The 22,294-nt window shown below is 36.4% G+C and overlaps 1 protein-coding gene across 1 annotated transcript in view; it reads left to right on the forward strand.

Annotated features, from left to right (window-relative positions):
• Positions 1-22,294, forward strand: part of KYNU (kynureninase) — a 714,170-nt gene that overhangs the window by 617,065 nt on the left and 74,811 nt on the right. The window contains exons 10-11 of the mRNA XM_037521827.2: positions 2,914-3,034; positions 15,103-15,185. Of these exons, the coding sequence (XP_037377724.1) occupies positions 2,914-3,034; positions 15,103-15,185 (204 nt within the window). The remainder of the gene's footprint in view (positions 1-2,913; positions 3,035-15,102; positions 15,186-22,294) is intronic.

The raw sequence follows: 22,294 nt of genomic DNA on the forward strand, positions 1-22,294 counted from the left end.
GAATTCACCAGAGCCAGAGCGGGGAGCAGAGCAGGCAGAAGGACCGAGGTAGACTGCTGAGGGGAGCAGCGGGCGACAGGAGAGGTCTGGTCTGCGTGCCATGTGGGACCCTTACCCAGTGGCCCGGGAGCAGCCTGGGATCGAACCGGCGCTGCAGAGGCTGCGGGCAGCTTCGCAACCCAGCGCTCAACCGCTGTGCCACCGGGGAGGCCGAGTCTTGGCTTTTCATAACAAACTTGTTTATCATTCTTCTTGCACAAGAGACACCTATAGTGCCTCTCCCCTGCCTTAAAATTCTGCTTGTTTATTTTGTTTAGATTCAATGGGAGTGGATTGGTGAATGGTGTATTATTGTTCATTCTGTGGATCTTTACAAAATTCTCTTTCTTGATACTCTGCTCTGCCACCTACATAGTACAAACTGAATTCTCACATACTGCCATTCCATGTGCTTTGAGACTTACTAACCAAACAACTCAATCAAGAAAAAGAAATGTAGTGATAGGAGCTGGTGAACTAAACTTTGCATTTGGCATGGGAAAAGATAATTTAGTTTATATTTCTGCTTTTCTCTCAGACTGAACAGACTTAAAAATGACTTTGTAAATAACAGCAGCCTGATACATGTTTGTAAAAGTATCACAATGAAAGGAGATGACAAAAGAGTGGTAGCAGAGTCTGTTGTTTTAGCAGGTAGATTAAGGGATAGATTGGGACCCCCAAACTTGCATGCTCTACATGAGTTTGCCCTATGCCACATAAGGAACAAATATTCTTAGTATAGAAGAACTTTAGTTGGATAGTGTAATTCCCTATTTAGGGAAAGGAGAGGTAGGATTTCCCACTGAAACACCCATATTTACCTCTCCCCTCATGGATAAATGCCAACCAAACAAGACTGGCCCCAATTGGGTCACTGAGGCCCAAAAGCTTGTCACAAGTCTAAGGCACTTTCTGGTGAGAAACCATAGGAAAGGGGAAAAATGGGCCCCTTTTCATTAGGTGGGGGAGGGAACGTGGAGTTCCTTTTTTATGGAGATTCCTCACTGTAACAGGTGGAGACTGACACACACACAATATGTTTAGGTTTTAAATTGTATTTATTTGACTACCTAGCTGAGACAGACTTAATATATAAATTAAAAGCTCTGAATTCTAAAAATAACCTTTCAATATTTGTTCTCTAGGTCAACAAAAAACTGTTAATGAATCCAATTTTAAATTGTGAACAATATTTACATCCCGATTATTGAGTTATTCTTAAGAGATGCCAGTGAAGGCCTCCCTGGTGGTGCCAGGGATTAAGTCACAGCACTATGAATCTATAGGCAGCCGCTGCAGCAAGAGTTCGATCCCCAGCCAGGGAGCTAACCAACATGGTGCAACAGACCTTTCCTGTCTAGCCCGCTGCTCGCCTCAGCAGTATATTTCAGTAGATCCACCTATTCTGCTCCCCAATCTGTCTCTGGTGAATCCTCTCATCCCCAGTTCTCTGACCTGTCCTCCAGTTCTTGTATGCATAAATAAATAAATCTTAAAAAAAGAAAAAGATGCCTGTGAAAGAGGGGCTGGTATCTATAAAACAATGCAATTGAAGTAGCTGGTATGTCTTTCAAAGGTCCATGAAAATTCAATTAAGTAGTGTAAAGACAAGTGTATTACCAAATGATTCCAATGAAAGATCAGTGAGAAATTTAGTCTTTTATCCCATAGAATTAAGAGAAGACTTAGTAAAACAATTATAACCCTCTGCATTTCTGGACTATAAATTAAGCACATGGATTGGTTTGCTAATGAAACTGAATTCATTTGCAGTTAAAGGTGCATTGTAAGCTCAATGATTAAACTGATTTACTTGAATAAGAAGTAAGCAGATAGCAAAAACAATCTTTGCCAATATTTATTAATATAAGGGTATAAATATATAGAATGAAAAAAGTATATTAATTTAACATCTTTCAGATATACAAATAAGTGTTTAGTTTTTTTTATTTGCCATATGTACCTACTGATTAATATAGAGAATTAGTACAGCAGATACTCAAATAACCCATTTCATTTGACAATATTTTGTTACAATCCTGATGAGAAAAATAAAATCAATTCATGACAAGGGCCACTTGCTGGAGTTTCCCCATGCCTCCCCAGGTTTTCTCTGGAAACTCAGGTTTCCTTGCTCATGTCAAAGATGTGTATATTAGCATGCATATTAACCAGGCCTGATTGACGTGTGTAGGGGGGTGTGAGTGAGTCCTCTGACGGCAAGTGTCCTGTCCAGACAGGCATCGACTCTGGTGGGATAGACCCTGGCCACTCATACTCTGACCTGGAACAAGCAGGTTGGAAAATGAGTGAAGAAATACAAACCATTGTTTAATATTAAAGTGTTTGTGAGTCTTTATTTAGAAGTTTGATGGTATTTTGTGACCATAAATAGATTGTAGGAAATTATTTTTTTATCAATGGTAAAATTGGCTTGTAAAATTGGCTTTGATTTCACTGTTGTTTTGCTTGAAGTTGCAGTTTCCAAGCATCTATCCACAACTTTAAATGAAGATTTACATTTTTGATTAAATCCTGACAACCTTCTTCTACAACTGATAACCTTTTTGTAAAAATTCTGTGTAACTCTTTTCTATTGTTGTTGGCTGTTCATGATTGCAAGTAATTACTAAGTTAGATTTCCTCTTGGAGCAAGATAAAGATGAGATCTATCAATAAAAACCTCTTTCAGTTTAAATTATATTTTAAAAGGCAAATGCAACTGATTATTTTTCATAGAACTTGGAAGAAACTATGTTATTTATTATTCTTGGAATTAATTATGTTAATTATTTGTGTTGGATTAACAATATCAAATGGGAGAATGTTAATTCATTGAATAAGTGATTTTTCACATTTTCATTGTTTCAGTTGACCTATCTTTAGTGAATAAGGATGAAAACTCCATCTACTTCTTGGGAAATTCTCATGGACTTCAACCAAAGTTGGTTAAAACATATCTGGATGAAGAACTAGATAAGTGGGCCAAAATGTAAGTATTATTTCAAAATCTATCATTCAACATCCCATAAAAAAACTATAAAATTCACAACAGGTTGTCTAATGTTTTTGGAAAGGGGTATTGTAGAGTCCTAGAATTATAGTTCAGAGAGGAAACTTAGGGATGATATCATTCAATACTTTCATTTTGTGGATGAATAACAGGGTTTGTAAATAAAGTCATGTGGCAAGTTAGCAGAAGAGTCAGAAGTAAAATTTTAAAAGTATTCAGAAGTTTAAGTCCCTTCCCTGAGTGTGTGTGTGTGTGTGTATTTTTATATATAATACATTATGTATAGTATGTACATGTTTATCTATTATATATAAAATCATATTTGATTATTTTGTTTTATTTTTAATGACTAAAAAGGGAGCTAATACTTAGGATATAATTTTATTTTTTAGCATTAGTTCTTGACAAAACTCTATCACTCTAATTTTAATAGGTTAAGAATCAAAAAATATAGAAGGAGATTGAGGGAGCAGATATTTCCCTCTCCAAATTGAGCATGATATCAGGAAGATGCTTCATTTTGATTTAGCTAAGTAGATTCAACCCAAAAATTGTGTAATCTTAAATCAAGATTCATTTCTTCCCTCTATCTCTTTGGTTCTACTCCCACCCCTCTGCCTATGAAACCATCATAATCTCTTCTTATTAAATACTTATTCTCTTTAAACCCAATTTTATCAACCACACTGATTATCCCTTCCCAAATTTCCACTGTATCAATAGTCATTGATCTAGAGGAGGTAGTTTAGAGATGTCTGTTTTCACATTTTTTATTTCATTATACAGTTTTTGAGAAAGTAACCCAATCTTATGCACTTTGTATTGTTCCCCAGAAATTAACATTAACACTGAAACTACAAAAAGTTTAAAAATATTGTTAGCTATAGAATTTATTATTTTGAAATTTTAAATATTTAAAATATTTTCTTATTATTCAAAGCTGAAAAATAAATATAAGGGGCAGTTAAACCTGAAAATCAGGAATAAAAAATTGATGAAGTCAAACAAGAAAAGAAATCTGAGCGATATATTTAACTCTCATAGCAAATCAAAATGTCTTCTCCATGTGTCTTCAATCTTCATGTCAATGGTTTTAGTTGTGGGGGAGGGACAACATCTCTTTAAAGTTTAATTTATGCTATCATGGCTATTAGCTGACATTGAGAAGTTCTTAATTTTGATGGTTAAGAATGTAAGTTCACAACTTAATGCAAGAATGATAGAGATTTATATAATTTATTAAGACTTATAAATTTATCTACAGAACTTTTGTGCATAAATTGAAAAATGAATATCACCACATTTGGAAGCATTTTGCACTAGCAGATTTTAGTATTTAAAAAATGAGGGTCATAGCTAATAAAAATGGTTAATATTCATTTTTGGCCTTAATATAAAAGAGAACAGAGAATTAGATTGAATGAATTTGAACTTTAGAGAGTGTTCTTGCCTCCTGGATATTCATATAGCAAGATAGTGTGCATTTTTATCCTCAAGGCATTTAAAAAAATTGCTGCCCTACTATGCTGTTTATGTCTTTAGGATTATCCTACTTTGCTCAGGGACTGGTTGATTATTTTCAAAACTTTAAAGTTAAATTCCAGAAAAGTAGCTATCTGTCATTACACTTACCCTTCTATTGTTTTCACCTTTCAATTTTGTTACCTTGTGATAATAGAAAATTATATAACCTTAAATCCTCCTACCTATTTTTCATTAGACAGATGATTCACAAAAGATCTGTGTTTTAATACTTCAAGCAACGCAAGCTAAATTTTAAAAAGACTTCTAAGAAAAAAAGTATTAGGTAGCTAGTTTCTTTTGTTTTATTTAGTCTTGCTTTCATTTCGGTGGCCCAGTCACCATCAGAGCGCTGTCAGCTCTTCGAGATCAGCAGTGTTTGAGATGCCTGATTATAATCCTGTTCCCTCCTACACTAGTCCTCATCTTTGACCTCAAAAATGTTTGTTAATTATTTCTTTGATCTTAATAATTTAGGTTAAATTCCCACTCTGGCTTTTTCTAGTTAAGGTTTTGTTGGGAGGAACTTTTCTTCCATTAACTTATGTCCTAGTGATTGAGGTCCTGCAATTTAATTGACAATAGGTAAACTATCAGGGATAAAGTTCATTTCACAAATATGTAGAAACTCTACAAGGAGTGATTCACCAATCAGACAGAGGGAGGGGTTTATACACCATTTTAATACAAGAATGTTAAGAGCATCAATAGGGATGTATGGAAGTTTATGTTGCAAGTTTTCCTCCTAATGATAATGGTCAGTATACTTTCTGGCTGGCAGCTCCCTGAAAGGGAGATTGATGAAAACTGAATTAATACCTCCACGTAGCAAAGGTCCTGCTTCCTCTAAGGGTGGGTCTATGGCAGCTATGTTTTTTAAAAGATCTACTTAAATTGAGGTAATGTTTCTTTCTTTGGCTATAGTTTGTACATATGTTTTTAGTTTAAAGTAGCCTTTATGTAGTTGGTGAGCTTTTGGTACTTCAGTTCCATTTCTGTTGCTTTTGTTCGTGTACTAAAGTTCCTTTTATGTGATTAGTTGGCTTCTAGATCAAGAGCCTTCCATTATTGTGGTTATCGACTTTAGTTCATGGTTGTGATCTTCCATGTCCTTATATTTTATAACCTATTGCAGACACACTACTTATATTACCTACTATAAAATAAATGATCACTGTTCATTATGGAGCCAGACCTTATAAGTATGGTTATCATCTTAGATTACTTATTCTAAAGGGAAGTCAAGAATTGAGATATAGTTAAAAATATTTTAGGATCCAAATGATTCCTTCTAGAACTTCAAGTTATTTAAGGCAAAACTTTAAAAATAAAACACCTGTGCATATGTTTTGAAATACCATTGTTATTTTCCAATATTAATTTTTTTAATATTTTATTTTATATAATTCTTACATCATTTGTCATTATTGCACAATGTATGCATTTTCATTTTGGTTATATTCCCCACACAATTTCACCCCCCCTCCCTTATTTTGACCCTCATCCATCCTCTCCTCCCCTTATTACTCTACTGTGGAAATCATATACAGTAATTTTCAACTGTATATGATTTCCACAGTAGAGTAATAACATTTAATTATCGCGAAATTATGCTATAACAACAAGAAGCAACAATATCAATATACTTGTACTCTGTGAGTGTACTAAAATGGGCAGGAGAAAGCTAAATGAATTTTTTTAAAACATTTTACATAAAAATATCAAATATTTACTAATGACTCAAATTATTTAAAAGGGAATAATGTGGTGGTAATAATCATAGTGGTAAATTTCATCTAGTGAGTTGAAGACAATATTGTGAGTTAAAGACAATATTGTGAGTTAAAAAGTGTACATGATTACCCTAAGATACAGTCTCAATATTTCAGTTCCTCTGTATTGTCAAATCATGTAGATAAATTGTGTTCTTTCTTTTCCAAAGAAGTAAAACCTTGCTGCAGTTGTGTCATTATTGGAATTCTTCTAAGAGCTGTGACATTTTAGGTACGATTATTTAAAGAGAAAAAAAGTCCGCTGAGTTACACTGCAGGGACAAACCACCTATTTGCGGACAGTGACTTACTTTACATGGCAATATGTGTGCAGAAAGGGCACGCGGAAATTCATAAGAAAAAGAGAAGTGAGCCTCTGCAGACTCTGCAGTCTCTTTCATTTTCTTTTTCAAAAAGAAAAAAAGTGCACGATAGGGGAGGAAGGATATTCCCTTTACCCTCCTAATGCTCATAATTGGGCCTATGAAATAAATAGACAATTTGCAGATTAATAAGAGAAAAGGCATGAAATTTTATTAATTTTTGAAGTGAATTTTCAGCTTTTTTTAAGGTAAATGTAATGTTTATTTTATTCTTTAAAATTTTTATTTTTTTAATTTTTTTTTGAGGTAACATTGGTTTACATCGTTGGTTGTATTCTGGAAGTATCGGCCCCCCATTTTTAAGATTACATGCATGAGAGCATCATATAAAAATACTGATCACTGAAAAAAGCTGTGCAGTTTTAGCACTTACAGATCTATTGTCTTACCAGGGGAAGAGGAGCACAGAGCCATACTCCCATTTAAGGGAGAAAATGATTTTTAGGAAAGACGGGTGAGCTCTTAGAAGACTAGATGGAAGTTTTAATTTGAAAATGAAAATTAAATACAAGAGAAAATTGATAGGAAATAGGAAATATTGTGGAGTTATTTGAGTCTGGGCAACTAACACAAAAATTGAAAGGCTACTGAAGTCTGTGCCCTCAAGAGCTTGTCCAGGCACGCTCAGACAAGTTCATCTGCCGGAATAGGTGCAGTAGTCTACCTGCCACAGAAACGGATGGACACTCAGTCACTCAGGTCCTAATGACCTCTCCACCACTCAGAACTGTACTGACTGGAAACTTGATTTGCATAAAGCAGAATGTACCTAGCCTCATCTAACCTTTTGTATACAGACATGCTTGCAGTCCCAGGCAACTTTGGCATGCAACTTCAGTGCTTATTGGGGAGCATGAAAAAAATCCCTCATGCCTCTGGGTCTTTGTTGTTTTTTTCAGGTCAGCCAAGTAATCAAAACAGCATCAGAAGGGGTAACAGTAAAAAAAAAAAAAAAAATCACAAGACTAATGGTGAATCCTGAGCTTGGGTGCATCAAGGAGAGGGGTAGGGAGACTTCCATGATATGGTAGAAGGGGGTTACAACATCTTTACTCTGGAAATAAAGATTAATTTCTCAGATAAAGATAAATTTATTGGGCCTCCCTGCTGGTGCAAGGGGTTAAGCACAGCACTATGAAGAAATCTGCAACCTCTGCAGCATGAGATACCCACATGGCACTGCAGACCTCTCCTGTCTTGCCTGCTGCTCCCCTCAACAGTGTACTTCAGTCAGTCTGCCTGTTCTGTTCCCCACTCTGTCTCTGGTGAATCCTTTCACCCCCCACATCTCTGGCCTGTACCCCAGCTCTTGTATGCATAAATAAATAAACCTAAAAAAAAAGATAAATTTATTGACAGATTTACATGTGCACAGTAACTCCAAACTACGTCCTCTAGGAAATAAAAGGCGGGGGGCAGTGATCACCTACCTGATTAGGAAAAGGTCCAAAATTTAGGGAGTGAGAACTCACTTAATTAGGGAAGGATGAGAAATTTGGGAGAGGACAAAAGCATTTCTTCTGGCTCCAGGGCCCTCACTACTGAATTCAAAGTAATCTGCATTCTTTAAATAACTGCAATGGACTTCAGGTTTTGCAGGACTTCTATAGATGTTTAGTTTCCATACTTAGATAATAAGAGTTCTATTCTGGGCATATTGAGAAAAAATTTCTCTTACACTTTTAGGGAGACCAATCCACAAGCTTCTTGAGTTTGTGTTCCCTGGTTTAAGGGAGGGTGTTGCTGGGATGTTCTGAACATTCACTCTTCTCTTCTACTGAGCAGGCATCCCCAGGGGCTCCTGGCTGTTGTTTTCTCATCAGCCTCACAGGTTCTTCCTGGGAACCTCTATACAGTGATAGTTGGCAATTAATTATCTATAGGCACAGCTCCTGCAGTAGCTACCTAACATAACAGTAAGTGGTTAAACAAGAATTAATTTGTGTTAGCATGTTTATTTAAACAATTATTGGTTACATATCATTAGTTACTATTTCTGAAACCAGATAAAACCAAGGAATACCCATGGGCCCCCAAACTTTTAAGAGAAAATAAAAACACATTTGGGCTATTTTAAGAGTCTGACCATCTGTGACCACAAAGACAAAGAAAGCAGACTTTCAGTGTGATCAAATTTAATTGGGGTGAAGTTCAAGGTAGGGGGGCAGAGAGAGAGAAAAGAAAGGATTTCAAATAACAGATTCCTAACCAAACTCCAAAATTCCCCATCCTCTAGTTGGCAAGCATCCCACTAAACAAGATAGGCCCAAAGCAGGGTGGTTGAGGCTCCAAATCTTGCCAGGAGTCCAGGACACCTCCCAACAAGGAAAAGCAAGCAATGAGTTGGGGAGGTCCCAGTGAGCTCAGAGAAGGGGAGAGATCCAAATTTCTCCATGCACTATCCAAGCTGGATAGTCCAGCATGAGGTCAGAGTGAAGGCGGCCACCATCCGTGAAGAGCCTGTCTGCCAAAGCGCTAAGGAACCAGAAGCAGCATTTCCACATGACTCCCCATCCTCCCTGGTGCACCTCAAAATATTTATTTGCTTCTTTCTTCTTTCCCAGGTGTCCCTGCCCCATTAGGAAATGTGATTGATGGCAGGCTGGGCGTGGTAGGGCAAGGTGCCTGAGGCATAAGCATAGAAGTGGGGGGAGGGGGGAGAATGAGCCTGTTCCCTGACACAGTGATGTTCCTCCCTTCTTCTCAGTGACACCGCCTATAACAATTCTATCCTGTGGCCTAGTCCATAGTGTGGACTTGGGATGAGGCGGTCCTTTCTTCTACCAGCGCTCTCAAACAATGATTTCTGATATAGGTATTATTTGACCCAAGGCAATGGTCTCTTGACCCAGTACAAACTGGTAATAAGCAGTTTGTCAACAACTCTGACCTTATATTAAAATTATTCCACATGTCTTTTTTTCACAGGAAGTATGATAGTTTGTGACAAACTTTGTCTGGGTTTGATGGTTATTTCTACTCTTCACTCCTGTGAGCAAACCCAGTGAAACATGGGGAGGGGATTTATGTCAGTTGAATTCCTTTTGGAGGCTCTATCTTTAGTCAAGTAAAGAATTTCAGAAATAGTCTCTATGAATTTGCTTTTTTTTCTTTTTCCCCCTCAAATGCATTCAATTCAATCTTTATGGCTAGAAGGGGAACTTTTTTTTTAAAGATTTATTTTTATTTATTTATGCATATGAGACTGGGGTGAAGGACAGAGGTGCGGGGGTAGGGGGTAAGAGGATTCACCAGAGACAGAGTGGGGAACAGCACAGGCAGACTGACTGAAATACACTGCTGAAGGGAGCAGCAGGTGAGACAGAGGTCTGCTGCATCATGTGTGTTAGCTCCCTGGCTGGGGATTGAACACATGCCTCAGTGGCTGAGATTTTAACCCCTGTGCCACCAGGGAGGTCCTGAAAGGGGAACTTTGGTGTGGCATGTTATGCCATCCTTCAGTATTAATAAATAAATGGTACAAAGTGTCCCATGTTATAAAGATTTTCCTGGCTTGTGTTGGACAGTCATCAGTTTGGTCCCAGAAAAAAAAAAAAAGTGATATCGTTAAGAGCAACTATGATGTATCATACATTTACTTATCTCGAGGAGTGGGCTATAAAGCATGACCACTTTTTCATTCTGTAGGATGGTTATAGTTCTATTTCAAAGGGGATCCATATTTCTTTTGAATTGTGTTGATCTCAGCTACAACAATCAGTTATTCCAATAACAGAATGGGGTTGATTTGGAAATAACAAATTTGAGGGCTGATTGGAGAGTGCATTCATAGAAAACCCACTTGTACTTGCCTGATTCTGACTGTAACAACTTCCTGAATGACCTACATAGGACCTTACCCTCAGTGCTGCTGTTGGTGGAAACAGCATCACTTTCCCAGGAGGGCACAAAACATGCCGGGGACCCTCTAGTTTGCTGATTTGCGCTTGAATGGCTGCTCTTTCTAGCCTCCTAACCACATTTAAGCTGTATTCTGAATATTAATGTTCACACATCCTAATTAGATTTTATATCATGAAATTTAATTTTGTGAGTAAAGAATGCTCCCAAGACATCTCAGAGAACGCCCCCCTCATGGCGATGATTTATGCCAGGGTGGTGATTTTAATTTCCCATGCTCTCTTTTCTTTGCTTGCATTTGTAAAAGACTATGTTGCAACTATTTTAAGTAGTTTTGAATAACTGATTTTTTTTTTAACTCTGTTATATATGTTTTTAACTGCCCTGTAATCAGCATCTATTCTTTCTAATGACTGGCCACTTTACTTTGAGTTTATTCAGGTAGCACTTTCTAAATACATTTCACTGTCCCAGATTAATAGACTGACAAAATGAAGAATCAGACTCTGTGATATTTTAAAGGAAAGAAGAGCCAAAAACCATTGCAGGGGAAAAAAAAATGTATCTGTAAAGATTATTACCATGGTGTCTACCAGAGTGAGAAGTAGGTGGCATAGTATTGTGAGATATAAATTCTCTGAGGCAGAACATAGAATTTTACTACCTAAATGTAATAAGATGCATTGTGCTATCAGCTAAGGCCATGGAACTCTATGTGATTAAAATAAAAAAGATTCAAGTATCTGCCTGTAACTATCACTTAATGATAATGATTTTTGTCTTTAGCATTTATATTGGAAGTCAAGAAAGAGAGGAGCTGCAGGCCATTTAATAATAATATGAATAATAATAGCTAACAATTGCCCTTCCTTCCTTGTTAGTTCTTTCAATCTATGTTTATCCACAAAGAGTCTTCCTTCATCTCAGCTTATATAACAATTGCAATATTAGTTTGAAAACTGTGTTATAAGCCATATCCTGATGAAGGTGCTATAGGGCAACCCTGACATGAAATGGGTTGTCTGACTGTGGATTCTCACCTGTTTGCTAAAAGGGACTTATAATAAGACTCAACTGCAGGTACACACAAAAAGGGCAATAAAGGGTGTATTTACAAAAGAAGGGGAAATGAAGAAATAAGTAACTCAGGGAGAAAGAGAGATAAATTGGTGAATGTGTCCTACCAGTTCCACTGAGTTAGAACTCCAATAGTGCACTGAAAGCTGGCAAAAAGCCTAGACCCCCAAGGCCCACATGTCTGCTTAGACATCCAACCTGGCTGCTTAACTCCACCCTCAGTTCCCAGTAATCCTCCCTTCAGCAAAGATGACATTATGGGATTTGTAGTCTTTGGTGCTTTGTATATCTTTGGTCTGGAGTGGGGGTGGAGCCCATAAAACCTGTTTGTGGAGTTTGCTCAGGGCATCCTTTCCCCTCAGCAAAGGGAGTTCCACTTTATATTTTCATTAGGAAAGAAGATTCAGACAAGGGGTGCTAGGGACCACACTCTTATATGTGCTATTTATATTTCATAGCAATCCTAGAAATTACATATTGTTAAACATTTTCTTTTACGTAAGTGAGAAATTAGGTCCAAAGCATCTAGTAAAAGTATGTTGACTAAAATAAAAGTCTGAATTGTGGTTAGAAAAAGTTTATTAGATAATTAAAGAGGATTTGAACCCCGGAAGTAGTCCTATAGATTTTATGCTGTGAGAACTTTCCATCAATCACAAGTTTGAATCTGTTAACTGGCAGACTGAGGGACACCCTAGTCCCCCAATCCTGCATGCTCCAAATTGATTCTGCCATCCACTGCATAAAGACATATCCTTAATGCATGAGACCTTTATTTATAAGATGTATTTTTATTTTATTTATGCATGCAAGAACTGAGGTGTACGCCAGAGGTACAGGGGTTGGGGTGTGCCCTGGAGAAATCAGAGCGTGAGGAGTCCCAGAACAGTCATAATATGTCTGACAGTAGTCAGATAACCAACAATGACCTGGAACAGGTTCTTATGGGGTAATAAAAACCAATTGTTAAATATTCAAGATTTTTATTGACAGCAATAAATGAGGTCCAGTGGAGGTATTCACATCTGGAAAATCAGTAAAGGCAAACAAACAGGATTCTATGACTCCAGTTTGCCCACTGCTCTGTAGGGAAGGAAACATAATTTTTATCTCTTCTGCATAGTTCTTCTCTGAAACCTCTATAAAAAGAAAAACAGATTAACAATAGAAAAACAGGGCCTCCCTGGTGGTGCAATGGTTGAGTGCTGGGCTGTGAAGCTGCCCACAGCCTCTGCAGCACCAGTTCGATCCCCGGCCGCCGGCGAGGGTCCCACATGGCACACAGACCTCTCCTGTCTCGCCCGCTGCTCCCCTCAGCAGTGTATTTCATCAGTCTGCCTGTTCTGTTCCCCCCTCTGGCTCTGGTGAATTCTCTCACCCTCCCGCACTTCTGAATGTATCTAGTGCTTGTATAAATAAATAAATCTTTAAAAAAAAAAGAGAGAGAAACAAATATAAGTATGTTAACATGAAATACCTCATATATACATAGGAGATACCCAGGGAAAAATGAGTACCGGGCCGAGGTGACTTAGAATTCAGGATTAAATGCCATCTTAAATGTGAAAGGATAGTAGACCGCTTAGGGAAGAATGACAAGATTTTCAGAAAAAAAATGAATGGTTTTTTAGAAGAATACATGGGAGATATGATAGTTTATGACAAAGTGTATCTCCTTTCCTGTGACAAAAATCAATCTGACTCTTGGTTGATGAAAATACTTGGAAGGGGATTTATCACAATTGTCTTCAATTAACTTCTTTTGGACCTTCTGTCTTTAGGCAAACAGAGGAGTTCAGTGAAAGCCTCTCCCTGTATTTGCTGTTTTTCAAGTGCCTGTAGCTTGAGACAGTCAACATCATACAGCAGCATACTTTTGGGTAGTATATTCTGCTCAATACCCTTCACCTCTCAGAGCAGGTTACTTGCTCACCACTACCAACTTACTGAATTTCAGAGCAGATTCAAACCCAGGTTTGCAAGGCTTGAAAGATGGGCAAAATGAATAAATTGGTCAAAAGGCACAAACTTTCAGTTGTAAAAGAACTAAGTCTTGGGAAATAATGTTTAGTAAGGTGACTATAATTAATACTGTGCTTTATATTTGAAAACCACTAAGAGAGTAAATTTAAAGTTTTCATCCCAAGAAAAAAGTTATGACTCTGTGTGATAATGACTGTTAGCTAGACTTATGCTGATCATTTTGCATTGAGACATTATGTTTAGTAACTGAATCTAACACAATGTTAAATGTCAGTTATATTGTCATTGGGGAAAAAATAACAAGTTTGCCTAATACAGAAAGCACATGTATATTCCTTTCTTTCCAAGTTTACAATGTTTGGATTCTTAAAAAACAAAGAACAACCTAATTCAGAGTTTCATGTTACAAGTTTGTAACAACACACAACATCATTTCCCCTTTGATTCTTTATTTGAATTTTTCTGTATTTTTCAAATATACTTGCCTTCCTTATTTGATATAACTTAAGCATTAATATTTCTCTGTGGATTTGGTGTTTTTCTGTTATGCCTACTGTAATATCAGAATACTAAAATTGAGTTGAAATATGATAGATGAAATTCCTGTAAAATATGTCAAGATGTAGCATTGGCTTTGATTATAGCCAAGTTTCATTATCTACTTAAAGTGTCATCACATGTATACTGTCTTTCATATGCAGCTATTTAATTAACAGATTGCAGTTCTATTTTAAAATTCAATTTATAATCATTTAAGTATCTAGCCTCAAAAAATGTAGGTAAGTTTTGTTAAAGGTACTATTATGTGCTACAGTTGAACAAATAGAGTGTTCAAATAGTACTGAAAATTTCAAAACAGAAAAAAAATCACCTGAAACTCCAGAAAAATCAAGAATAGTATATGGATAATCTTCCCTAACTCCCCAATAAAGTAAAAAAAAAATTAAAAATGCTAAGTTGAAGAATAGAACCCTCAAATATACTTTAAGAAGTCCTCAAGTATTGGCTTTAACAAGGCTTATTTTTAAGGAGGCCTCCTTGGTGGCACAGGGGTTTAGTACTATCGTTATCAACACTGTGGCTAAATTCAATCTCTGGCCAGGGAGCTACCCACATGGAGCAGCAGCCTTCTCCTCTCTCACCTGCTGCTCCCCTCAGCAGTGTATTTCAGTGTATCTGCCTGTTCTGCTCCCCACTCTGTCTCTGATGAATCCTCTCACCATCCACACCTCTGGCTTTCACCCCCAGTTCTTGTATGCATAAATAAATAAAAATAAATCTAAAAAAATTAATAAAGGCATATTTTTAAGCAATAACTAAAACACTACAAGGACTTACTAAGGAATGTGCAGTCACTAATGGTAATATTGAAACAATCACACACACATGGATGCACACACACTCACTCATACACACAAACTAAGCATGATTATGTCCCTTTTCATTTCAGGGGCGCATATGGTCATGACAGAGGGAAACGCCCTTGGATTACAGGAGATGAGACTATTGCAGGTCTTATGACTGACATTGTAGGTAAGTACAAAATGAAAGCAACTGTAAATTTACATTTTATTTTAAATATAGACTATAAATTGAAATGTTATTGAAGAACATGCCGGTTTTCTATTTTAACCCATTACAGCTAACAACAGTAAGCATATCTTTTATTCAAACCTGTTTGCCATAATGAACAGAACTGTGTTATTTGGGAAACATAGAAAATATAAGTTTTTCTTATATATTTTAAGACTGATATTTACTTTTCAATGAAAAATACATGTATTTATTTACAATTAAACACATTTCATAAAAATCAATTTAAAGACTGAACTGCACATGCTAAGGATTTAAAAGACCAGTTTTGTGTTGGTGATTTTCAGTTAAATTCATGATCAATTTAAAGTTAGACTGAGTGAAAAATACTATAGTTGATACTGTTTTTGGTCTACAAGTGTTTCCTAAAGTTAGTTACATATACTCTTGGAAGGTATTCAAGTAGTTTTAGATGTAAATGTATTAATATTTTGTAAAAAAAAAAAAAAAGCACATTGAATATTCAGAATTCTCTGAAATTTCATACAAAATTTAGAGTATTGAAGAAACATAATGATATTTAACCAATTGAAATAGTGTTTCTTGGAAGTATGATGTCGTAGGAAAACCCCAATTGTCAAAATACCTTTTCAAGCTTCATTTACTTATTGGCAAGTTTAAAAAATTATACTTATTGCTTCACCCCAATTATGTCTTGGCTAATAATCAAAGTCAATTTGAGCTCAGTGGGAACTGAAATGAGAGTGGGAGAACTAGAACTTACAGAAAAAATTATGGCAATTGGCAAATTATTAAAATTTGGGGAATATAATTTTTATTCAAAATGTTTGATCCTCTGCTTTATGTCAGGATTTATGGTGGTCACTGAAGATATGATAATGAATGAGAATCCTCACCCTCTTTTTACTCATGGACTCCCATACATAGTCATGTAAAATTAATATCAATGCATAATCATATAATACAAAGAAAATAAAATTAATTGTTGGGGTTAGTGCTTCTAAAGAGACAATTTCCAGGAAATGATGGATTCTGAACACATGAAATTTAGTACTTTTCCCCTTGGGATCGCTATCACTGAATAATTCTTACTGGAACAAGAAAAAAATTTAGAAGTGTGAACCTCAAAGGACAAATAGAATAGTAAAGAAGAAGCGAGTTGAATAGCAGGTGAACAATGTAACTGCCTTCATTAAAAAAAAAAAAAAGTAATTCTTAAGCTTACAATTTTGAAAAATGGAAAGTCCCTCACTTTACATTGCAAATCCTTCAAAGGCTTGGGAAACACTCAAAATAATCACCTCCTGAAGTAGAAATGAATATAGGATAGAATCAGAGAGATTGGTTGAAAGTTTCAGTTTAAAGTGCAGTTGGGGGGCCTCCCTGGTGGCACAAGGGGTTAAGTCTCAGCACTATGAAGCTACTTGTAGCCACTGCAGCACAAGTTCTATCCCCAGCCAAGGAGCTACCCACATGGCACAGCAGACCTTTCCTGACTAGCCTGCTGATCCCCTCAGCAGTGTATTTCAGTCAGTCTGCCTGTTCTGTTCACTACTTTGTCTCTGGCAAATCCTCTCACCACCCCCCACACCCCAGTTCTTGCATGCATAAAATTAATAAATCTTTAAAAATAAAGAAAGTTGGAATTCCAGAGCCATTACCCACTCCATGATGCCAGGCAAGTTCTCTCCTACTTTTCAATCAAGGAAAAGACTGGGTGAGTCTCTGGAGAGGGAGAAGAAAGGGTTAATAGAGTGGATATACTGTATTTGTAGGTTTAAGTTGCCATAACAAAATGCTATATGGTTTGACCATCAAAAACCTATTTTCTCACAGTCCCGCATGGAAACTTGAATATGGTCCTCCTGGGGTTGGTTTCTGGTTTGTCCTCACTTCCTGATTTGTAGCTGGCTGCCTTCTGTATCCTTACTGTGGCCTTTCCTGTGAAAGGAACAAGAAAAAAAGAGTTTTGTACTGTCTCTTCCTCATGGTACAAAGACACTAGTGCTTTTGGATTTAATCTCATTTCACCTTTGTTAGGTCTTGTCTCCAAATACAGTCACTTTGAGCGTTAAGAATTCAGCTAATGAATTTTGAGAGGGCACAGTTCAGTCCATACAGATCCCATACTAAAAACAAAAGAGTTAAATAAATATTTATCCATTTCTGCTCTAATTTAGTTCCCAGAATTAATACAGGATAATGGAAAGTCCTTGTGATGTTTAGTATGTTTGTCTTTGAATATTAATTAAATTACAGATACTTGGTCCACATAATAGGGGACATAAAAGATCCAAATATCTCTTGTATTTGGCAAAATCAGTTTTATAGACCTGAAACTCAGAAAGCCTCAAATCTTTCACTGAAAGATTCTGACATGAATTTTCCCACTACAGTTGTCCATTTTGGTCACCTTATAACAAATCCCACTATAGCTACAAGCATGCTAATACAGGCCAAAGTATAAGACTTTTAAGGAAAGTCTACTTTTGCTTTATGAACAGTATGAGTATGTTACTTATTGAAAAAGTTAAAACAAAAATCACTCTAAGGTTGCCAGCTAAACAAGCTTTATCTCCTAGTAGTTACTATTGAGTAATCATTACACTACACAAATTTCTGTCTGTTTTATGTGGCTTATAGAATCAGAATGTTGGCTTCTGGTTTAAAATAATACACTAAGCACAGGCTGAAAATATTCCTTTCTATTCCTAGCACAGTGACCTGTTAGAAATATAAAAGAAAATTTACAAACCAATATCAACACTAACAAAAATTGAACAAAAATCTCTGTAGATCAGAAACATAGCCATTACTTGAGAAAGAAGCAGTTAGAAAACTGGAGGTCTGGAGAGCAGCACCTTGAGTCAGGCTGAGTGTTGGGCATGAACCCAGACTTTCACATAGGGGCCCCCTGGGAAACATTTACAGTCCTGAATGCCTTAGTTGAAACCCAGGCCAGAATTTTGTTCAGCTGCAGTGCACAGAGACTAATACCCGTCAGGTTCCTGGAAACACAGTCAGGCTTGTCAGTATGAGTTACTGGAGGATATATTCTAAGGAAAGAAATTACCAACTGAGCAATGCTGGATTGAATGTAAAGGTGTATTAAATAGCTGTTAATAATGTCTTTTGTGTTCATTTTCTAGAATCCAAGTATACTCACTCAAATCTCTAAAAGGTACAAAAACCTTGAAAAATTTCAGAATTAGGGCCTCCCTGGTGGTGCAAGGGGTTAAGCACAGCACTATGAAGCAATCTGCAGCCTCTGCAGCACGAGTTCAATCCCTGGCCAGCCAGGGAGCAACCCACATAGCACAGCAGACCTCTCCTATGGTGCCCCTGCTGCTCCTCTCAGCAGTGTATTTCAGTCAGTCTGCCTCTTCTGCTCCCCACTCTGTCTCTGCTGCTCCCCACTCTGTCTCTGGTGAATCTTCTCAACACCCCCCCAACCCCCATCTCTGCATCTCTGGCCTGTATCCCAGCTCTTGTATGGACAAATAAATCTTTAAAAAAAAATTCTGAATTAATTTCACTCAAGAATGTGTGTTTTCCTGAGCCTTGGATTTTTTTTTTTTCTTTATTAGGTTTGCTGTTTTTTTTTTTTTTTTTTTTTAACTATGTTTGCTCTAAAGAGAGGTTAGAATGTTTATATATAGGCTAGGGAGTGGTAAGGTGATATTATTTAGTGAGATTTATTTATGAAGCCAGTAAACACTGCAACAGATTTCCTTTAACCATTTAAAAATTTATAAATCTGGGCCTCCCCGGTGGCGCAGCGGTTGAGCGCTGGGTTGCAAAGCTGCCTGCGGCCTCTGCGGCGCCGGTTCGATCCCCGGCTGCTCCCCGGCCACCGGAGGAGGGTCCCACATGGCGCGCAGACCTCTCCTGCCGCCCGCTGCTCCCCTCAGCAGTGTACTTCGGTCCTTCTGCCTGCTCTGTTCTCTGCTCTGGCTCTGGTGAATTCTCTCACCCTCCCGCGCTTCTGACTGTACCCAGTGCATGTATAAACAAAAAAAACAAACAAATAAAGAAAGAAAGAAAGAAAACATGCCTCTATATAAAAAAAAAAAAAAAAAAATTTATAAATCTATTGCAACTTATTAAAAGTGCAAATATTTGTACATATATATGTTATAATGATTATTGCTATTTCAAAGCTGCAGCCTATCATTGTAATTACAGAGAAAATTAAGGGAATGCACTATAAATATTCAGATTTGTTTAGAAAAGGAAAGTAATTGAACTTATTTAATTTTTTTAAAAGAATGTTTATTAACTAGTTTTAAAGGATTTTATTTGTCTCTCAAATGTCACGCAAAGCTATAGCACGTATAGAAAAAGCTTTTTATTCATTTTTTAAATAACAGGTGCATTGCCAAAAAAAGAAAGAAAAAGAGGCACCTGCATAGTCACAGGTGCACAGAAGATATGCTTCTAAATATTTAATATGTTTGTCCTTGAATGTTAATTAAATTACAGATACTTGTCCACATAATATGGGATATAAGAGATCCAAATATCTTTTGTATTTGGCAAATCAGTTTTATAGATCTGAAAAAAAAAAAACTCAGGAGGTCTCAAAGTTTTTCCAAAGTCTCAAGTATTGAATGAGAAATGCATTGTCATGTTTCCTTTGAAATATTGTCAGACTGAAGGTGATGTTTAGTGTAATTATTATCTTATTAAATGTCTGCTTTGTTCTCTACAGTTTATATTTTAACAGAAGTTCTATTTTTATCATTTTTTTGTTATTGACCAAAAAATAGGAATTGATGTTATCTATAAAGTTGAATTCTTAGTAATATTTTTAATGTTTTTTTTTAAATTTCAGTAACTATTCTCCCTCAAATTCTTTTACTTTTAAAATTATGTATTTTAAGCTAAGAAGTGGTTCTTAGTTAAGATTGAAAAATAGGGCCTCCCCGGTGATGCAGCGATTGAACGCTGGGATGCGAAGCTGCCCGCAGCCTTTGCAGTGCTGGTTTGATCCCCGGCCGCTGGTCGAGGGTCCCACATGGCGTGCAGCCTCTCCTGCCGCACCCGCTGCTCCCCTCAGCAATGTAAAAAAAAAAAAAAAGATTGAAAAATAAATGAATTCACCTTTCGAAGTAGATTCTTTTAAAAGATGGGTATGTGTTTATTTTGTTTTTTGCAAGAAGTGGTTATTGTTTTGTTATTGCAAGAAATGCAATACAGAACCTTGTTTTGCCTCTGTTACTAGAAAGTTCTGAGAAAACTTGGTGGAGTTTGAAGCTGCAAAAGCATTTTATAGCTTCTAATTTGTTCCTCATTTGCATATTTTATACCCTTGCTATTTTTTTTAATCATTCCTCTTCACAATGTAATACAAGAAGACTAAAATCCCATTTTGGGAGTAGATGTGACATAAATCACAAAATAATTAAAATAATTATGTAGTAACTACAGTAAAGAGCAGCAGAAGTCAAAATTATTTTTGCTACTTGCTAGGCTATATAAAAGTGTCATGAGCAAACAGAAAAGTTGTATATTTGGGGATATGATTGAATTTTCCAGGTTCTTAAAACCACAGCCTTTATTCTATCATAAAATTTCTCAAAAAGAAGTAACAGGAGGATAATAAAAATTATTATGTGTACAAATTGATAGAGTGGATAGAGAGGAAAGACAATGAACCACCATATTTATTCAGACACAGAAAAGAATTTCAACTTCAGATGAGAAGGAAAACTATTAATAAAACATTTTATATAGAGCCAACAATTCTGTGAAACATGGAATAACTTTCCTTATAATTAATGTCATATTATCAAGATGCTAGAAATAGAATTGCTGAAGAATATTATTAGTATTATTTTGAAGCCTATTTCTCCCTGGGTACATAAAAGTCACAAAGGACTAGAGACATGCATTTCAGCTTATAAAAATCTTGTAATATGAACATAAATTTGTTTTATGAAACTTGTGGTTGACCCTCAGAAAAGCAATAATCCCTGGAACCACTCTCCACACAGTTATGTATCCTCAGCTGTGCACCAGCCAACACTAATGGCCACAGGGATTTGTTACTTGAAAATGGGGTGGGAAATTTTCTGATTTAGCCTAACTACAGATCTGACAACTGTATCCCCAATAACATTTGTATCTGCTTAATACAATATACAGAACATGACATGGCAGTTATGAGATACATCATGATCCTTCTTATCAAATGCTAAACAGCTTGGAGCTCTGTCAAACATTTGAAGGTAAATTAGGGTTAGAAAGACGCAGAGGAAAGTTGATAATCAATATTGGAATTACTGAGAGTAGAAAATGTAGACAAAATTATGTAATCGTGAACAATGATTTTGATTATTATTATTTTTTAATCATTGGTAAGATTTTGTCTTCTACTTCCCATCTGTGAGACAGTAAGCAAGTTCATTCATCTCTTTGAATGTCAGTTTCCTCTTGATAAATTTGGAAAATCAAAGTAGTTATCTTATCAGTTACTGTGAAGACTATGTTTCAAGTCACAGGTTTAGAAGTGTTGGCAGATAGTAATGGCTCCATACAAGTTAACTTGTTAGGCACTGAGTGAGAAAAAAGGTAGTGCTTGAATTTAACTAAATTTCACCTTCTGTAAAAGCAAAACTGTGTTCAAAAATAAATAAACAGTTAAGTATTCTTGAAATGAGAGCACTGACTCACACATATCTCAGATGAAGTGACATAAATCTTGGTACTTAGCTACCGTAGAAGATGTTTTAAGGTAAAGATGCTGTCAAAGCCTGACAAACTCAATTGAAGTTTTAAAAATTTTACCCCCTACACTTGTAGTTCTTAATGTATCAACATTAATTCAAAAAAAGTTCTTAGGTAAAAGAAAAGCAGCAAAGAAAACACAACTTGACTAAACTTCCATTTGCATTGTTAAAAATTTATTTTCTTTTTCTTTTTTTTTTTTTAAGATTTATTTATGCATACAAGAGCTGGGGTACAGGCCAGAGATGCGGGAGGGAGCGGTGAGAGGATTCACCAGAGACAGAGTGGGGAACAGAACAGGCAGACTGACTGAAAGACACTGCTGAGGGGAGCAGTGGGCAAGACAGTGGACAAGACAG

This window comes from Talpa occidentalis, unplaced genomic scaffold, assembly GCF_014898055.3.
Source record: "Talpa occidentalis isolate TD23 unplaced genomic scaffold, MPIMG_talOcc4v2.1 talOcc4.3, whole genome shotgun sequence".
Lineage (NCBI taxonomy): Eukaryota > Metazoa > Chordata > Mammalia > Eulipotyphla > Talpidae > Talpa > Talpa occidentalis.